Source organism: Athene cunicularia, unplaced genomic scaffold (assembly GCF_003259725.1).
Source record: "Athene cunicularia isolate RWA unplaced genomic scaffold, athCun1 SCF_56, whole genome shotgun sequence".
NCBI lineage: Eukaryota > Metazoa > Chordata > Aves > Strigiformes > Strigidae > Athene > Athene cunicularia.
In genome coordinates, this window is record NW_020799486.1 from 19,092 (window position 1) to 24,852 (window position 5,761).

General features: G+C 50.1%; 2 protein-coding genes across 2 annotated transcripts in view; both read left to right on the forward strand.

Moving 5' to 3' along the window:
* LOC113490882 (E3 ubiquitin-protein ligase rnf213-alpha-like) overlaps positions 1-4,717 on the forward strand; it is a 23,790-nt gene extending 19,073 nt beyond the window's left edge. The window contains exons 21-27 of the mRNA XM_026867493.1: positions 1,617-1,675; positions 1,949-2,086; positions 2,531-2,672; positions 3,112-3,285; positions 3,610-3,743; positions 3,947-4,104; positions 4,519-4,717. Coding sequence (XP_026723294.1) covers positions 1,617-1,675; positions 1,949-2,086; positions 2,531-2,672; positions 3,112-3,285; positions 3,610-3,743; positions 3,947-4,104; positions 4,519-4,680 — 967 coding nt within the window. The 3' untranslated portion in view covers positions 4,681-4,717. The remainder of the gene's footprint in view (positions 1-1,616; positions 1,676-1,948; positions 2,087-2,530; positions 2,673-3,111; positions 3,286-3,609; positions 3,744-3,946; positions 4,105-4,518) is intronic.
* Positions 4,718-5,361: 644 nt separating this feature from the next.
* Positions 5,362-5,761, forward strand: part of LOC113490883 (E3 ubiquitin-protein ligase RNF213-like) — a 3,923-nt gene continuing 3,523 nt past the window's right edge. Inside the window, exon 1 of the mRNA XM_026867494.1 lies at positions 5,362-5,390. Coding sequence (XP_026723295.1) covers positions 5,362-5,390 — 29 coding nt within the window. The remainder of the gene's footprint in view (positions 5,391-5,761) is intronic.

A 5,761-nucleotide genomic window follows, 5' to 3' on the forward strand; every position in this document is an offset into this window, starting at 1 on the left:
TCGTGGTCTCCTTCTGTGTGGAGTCAACACACACTTGTTGACTTCTTTGATTGGAGGGTTGGGAAAACGGGGTGGAAACGGTTTGATCCGTCGTTACGGGCCGACTCCTTGAATCCACATCCTTGTTTAGAGGTCTTGTTGAATTTAAGGCGATGAATTAATTAGGTAAGAGATGAATCCCCTTGCGTTCTATCCAGTCCTCAGAGATTAGAAAAGCTCCCTCTCTAGATATGATGGAACATACAACAGAAAGAGTCTTCGGTGATTTTCCGGGAATTTTTGGTTCTCAATTCATCATCAATCTCAAAGTTTGAGTAGTTCTTATCGTTCCGTTCCAATTCCTCTTCCGACATCGCTGCTCACTGATGAAATCTTCGGTCATCGTGGTCGTTAATCTGCTAATCAATCTTCATTTTAAGCTTCTGTAAAAAGCCTCCAGATCTTCTATTTAACCTATGTCTTGCTTTTCTATCACCCAGCTTTTCTAAATCGCTTACTCAAGCTTAATCATTTATTTCTTTATCTTTTGTGATGTCTAAAACTTACTACTTACGATTGATTTTTGTTAATTCAGCTTGACCGGGTTTAAGCCTGCCCTGATGAGGGCTGGGCGGGGGACAAAGGAGCAGTATTAGCGCTAAACTGTGAGGGTTGTTCTTACAGCACCTGTTAACCAAACCTATAGACCAATAGCTATTTCTCAGTGATCCCTCCTATTAATAATATCCTAAGAGACAAGAGTTTTGTAAAGTTTTCTCCTTCTCTTTAATTGTTTTGCCAACTGGGGCCGTGACTTTAGGCCTGACACCGGATGCACAAAGAGCCGCTGGGCTGTAAGTCTGGTTGAGCTGAAGAGATCCGTCAGATTCAGGAATAGTTGGGTTTTATGCAACATTTACAGATCCTCTAAGATTTCCTACAATAATTAATTCCAGGGTAATAGCTCAGCGTAGCTGAGGACTCAGATCTTACCAAAAGTTTTCAGGGGGGGTGGATCAAGGAGCACAAACCATTGATCTGTCCCTCTGGGACGCAAACTCGGGGTAGGATTGATCTTGTGTGAGTGAGCGGGACTGTGGTCCGGCCGTTGTCTCTTGAGCAACGAGACGACACGTTCCTTGGTGCAAGGGGTGAACTGGTTTGGGGTTTTTGGAGGGTTTGTTGTTTTTTTTTTGTGGGAAAAGAGGAAAAATGAGAAACAAGGTGCCAGACCATCCTGGAGAGAAGGGGAAGAGCAGGAGATAAACCTGTCCTTGAGAGAAGTGAAAGAACGGGACCGCGAGGCCTCCACCTCGCTCCGTGTCCCTCCTGGCGCCACGGCAACACAAATCGCTGAATCCTCAGCCCATCCTGTGTCGGTTCGGGGCACCCTGTGGCAAGGAAATGTGTGCTTTACAGATTTTTTTTTTCTTTTGCTGTTTTGCTTTTCCCACCAACAGGTTTCCTCCCCACAAATCTGAGGGGCTCGTGGCATCGAGAAGCTGTTTTCCACCCCAGGACCGCTTTATGTCTCCCTGTTGACTGTCAAGGCCGCAACCCCGGCCACCTCCCGTGGGCGCACGTTATCTCTCATTGGGGTTTTGATGGCTGAGTCGTGCGGTTGATTGTGATTTCAGGTTCTCCAGAGAATTCTCCTGCCTCGGGAAGCCTCACCGACACGGATCTTTACCCAGAGGTAAATGTAGGTTGTTTTGGGGGTTTGGGTTTGGTCCCTTCTCACAGGAAAAAAATAACTGCAGATCTTCCTGGATCTCACTGCGAGATCCAAGCAGGGTGGTGGTCTCCCTTCCCAGGGACACCAGCAGCCTCTGCGCCCCAGGGAGGGACTTACCCAGGGTTTGTTGGGATGGTGAGATGGGTCCGGACCTTAGAGCTGGGAGAAGTTGACGTCCCAGGACATCAACTAGTGTTGAGAAACCAACTGACCCCCCGTCTTTTCCAACCACAGTTCCTCAACGTGGAGGCAATGATCAAAGGGAGCATCCAGAAGGCCGTGATCCAGCTGAGGACAAGAAGGACAACAGCCAGCGCCCAACGGAGAGAATCAAGATCCTTCACAACTTGCTTTTCCACTCTCAGAGTCACGGTATGTGCGAGTCGAGAGCGCTTAGAAGTGGCTCCTTCTTGCCCGTTGCCAGCTCTACAGCTGGCAGAAGACAACAAGCGGGTTAAGAGCCACTTCTGGTGCCCCTCAAAGCCATCGTGGGTGGAGAAGCCCCCAGGAGACAGAGGGGGAGGTTGCAGGGGTCCCCCACACCGTTCCTCATGCACGGGATTAGAATCTGGACTAAACCACTTTGCTGCAAACCTTGGTAGATGATCCCAGACAGTTGTCACTGGCTATCGGGAGTTGATTTGTGCACAGAACTGCTAAAAAATACCCTAGGCGGTGCGATTTTTGAGCGGAAAAGGGTTTTGACAGAGAAAAATCTTACGCGGGGCAATTTTTTGAGTGGAAAAGGGTTTTGCTGGAGTCTCCTGACTTGGAGATGAGCTCCAGGAGGGTTTTAACCAGCTCTTTTGTGATTAGTTTCCCACCGCTTCATGACCATCCTGAAGAAGAGGATTTGTTACCTCCTACAAGAACGAGAGAAACCAATCCAAAAGCCGAGGGAATGGATTTTCCGCAGGGCGCTCTCTGTGGAATTCATCCTGGAGGACACGTCGTTCAGGTAGGGCTGGCTCTGGGCCACCACCCCCAACGCCGGGATATTTTCTGGTCCTAAAACCGCTCGGTGTGAAGTGGGAGGCACCTTGCTTAAAGACCAAGACGTGGCAACCACAAAGTCTTTAAATACGTGGGGATTTACCAGACCAAGGTAGGGACTTGCTGAAAGGTCCTAAAAAAGCAAAAAAAAAAAAAAAAAATTAATCAAGAGCGCTGTTGGTTTTGAGGAAGCTTCTTTGGAAAGGGCTTGTTTGGAAGCCAACAACATCCGTTGACTCTGAAACGGAAAAGGGTGGTTGGCGACAAGCCTGGACGTCCACGTTCGGCGTTTTCAGAAGCGTTTGGGTTGTTCTGGTTCATTTGTGGGTCCCTGAGAGCGAAGCCGCGGAGGGTTTTTGGGGGGAGGGTGGGTAAGCGAGGAGGTGTGGCCTCTCCTTTCTCAGGCAAGCGCTCTGGATGCACCTGGAGGACATCGTGACGAACGTCTTTGCCCAAATTCTCGCTGTGGTGGATGCCAACAACAACCTGGATCACATCTCCCAAGGCTCTCCGCTCGCAGAACTCTGGCTCCAGATGTTCCAAGAAGAAACGTTCCTCAAAATTAAATACACCAGAAAGTAAGAGACGGGGTGTAATGTTACACGGGGGTGGTTTTCCTTAACAGAATAAAAGCTTTGCAGGGAAATAGTAGGTCAGGCTTGCCTCAGCCTTGCCAAAACTGGCACCAAAACTCCTGGTTGCTGTAAGCTGTCGGCAAACCTCTCTTTCTTTGGTCTTGCCCCATTTCCTTGACTTTCCAACCCAATTTCTCCTGGAGTTTCTGAGCAACTTTAAGAAAACACATCAGGGGGCGTTGGGAACTTCTCTGAGGTGCTCCTCCTCTGGCCGCCTACGGCCTGTTGCGTAGTTTAACGTTTCTTCCTCCGCTGTTTGAATCCAAGGGCGGCAGACGCCAAGATTTCCGTGTTGTCGATGACCGAAGACCCCAACACCTCCCTCTTCTGCCAGTTCCCGTTCAGTTGGGTTGTGAAATCCTACCTGGACAACGTGTGGGAGAGGGTCTATCATACGAAAGGTAACGTCGGGCTTTCCCGGGGGAGCTTCAACACCACAAAAACGGCCCCAAATCCGCGTCCTTACGAGGAGGAACCTCCCGCGTGGTATCTCCGCTTCCGTTGGGCCTCTTCACCCGTGGCCTTGCGCTCGCCCTCACATCCACCTCGGTCTTCACACGTGCTCCGCTGTTCTGCTGAGTGGCCGTAACTCTGTCCCTTCTAGGCCAACCCAAGAACCCGACAGGGGAAGTGGCCAGGTTCTACCAAAACATCATCAAGAACGTCTGGATGCCAGATGACCGCACTCCAAACATGCTCTGCTATTACGCCAACGACTTCGTCAGGATGGCTTTTCCTGGACAAGATAACTCCGTCTACGAGGTGAGTAGGGTTGGTTTGAGCAGCGTAGGGTTGGATTGAGCAGCGTAGGGTTGGGTGGAGCACTGTAGGGTTGGGTTGAGCACCGTTAGGGTTGGTTGAGCACCGTAGGGTTGGGTTGAGCACTGTAGATTTGGGTTGAGCACCATAAGGTTGGGTGGAGCACCACAGGGTTGGGTTGAGCACCATATTCAACTGGCCTTGACTTTGGCCCTAGTCCTGGCCAAATCTGGTGTTTTTACAAGCCCTCCCTGGTGCTGCTCTGTGGCTGCTCCTCAGCCGTGACCAACAGTCGCTCTTAATTCCACCCTGAGAACTATTTTTGATGAGGAAACTTCACACGGGACGCAACAGCAACGCTGAGCCTCCCATTTCGGTCCCTTTTTTAAAAAATAACCCATTTTATTTCACCCCCAGATCCTTTCCCAAGCTCTCCTCGCCAGCGCAGAGCAACTCTGCCTCTCCGTGGGCGAGACGAAGATGAGTTTTTCCCCCATTGGCTTCACATGGAATATTTCTACCTCCGCGACGATTATCAGCTCTTCGTCGACATCGCCAAAAGCAACGACACCGTCGTGAGCGAGCTGCGGGCGGCGACGAGGAGAACCCCGGCGAGAAGATGGTGAGCCCAGAGCCGTGTGCTCGCCCTCCAAGCCTTCCCCTCAGGCCTTCGAACGCGGTGGCCTTCCCCACTCCGACGTTTAACGACGTGCTCTGTCATTAATCAGACCTCCTCATCTTCGCCACGCTCTGGCTATCACCTTGAAGTCCCCTGGTTAAGGATTTCACCAGACGGGGGGATCTTTAGGCGCAGGTTTAGTAACAACTCAACAGTTGGGCCAACATCTCAACGCGGGGCCAACTCCCGAAGGCCTCGCGCGTTTATAAATTGTTCTAAATTTATTACCCAAGTCCAAAGTCTTCACGAGTTTCCGCTCAACCTTTTAGTTCTCGATTCTCCATGATTACATTTCACAACAATCCCCTGTCTCAGCCAAACTCTCTTCCAGTTCCAAACCCTCAGTTTCAGGGTCATCTTTTGGGGCATTTTCTTCATCTTTCTTCCTCTAGTTTTTGTCTTGCACCATTCTGGAAACTCTTCAAGGTGGTCGATGAAAAGCTGAAGTAGAGCGAGCGATTTCTCTAGCCTAAATTCTCTCAATGTAGCAAAACCGCCGTGACTCGTCCATTCATCCTCCTTTGTTAAAACTGTCTCTATAGGATAAGCTGGACTGGGTTTTAAACCAGCCTTAGGCCAGGATGATACAAGCAGCACCCCGGTTGCCTTGGTGAGATGACGAGGTCGCTCCGTCCTGATCACGCTTCACCGGGCCTTAAAATCTGTTTCCAGTCCACCAGCTTAAATTATAATTTATATTTAAAATAATTTATTTCTATTTAAACTCCTTCTACATCCCCTTAGACGCGTTGACCCTCGGGGTGGGAGGGACTTGTCGTGGTGGGCTCCAGCTCCTCAGCTTGCCACGGCCACGGCTCCGCAGCCCTCCTACGGTGCTGGTGGCCTAGAGCAGCCAGCTGAGGGCTCTGAACAACCCGGGGTGCCCCCAAGAGCCACGACGTAATTTGGCTCATAAAAGTTTACAGACGCCAAAACTTCACCCATAAATAAAATGTGTTTGGGTTTTTTTTTTTTTTTTTT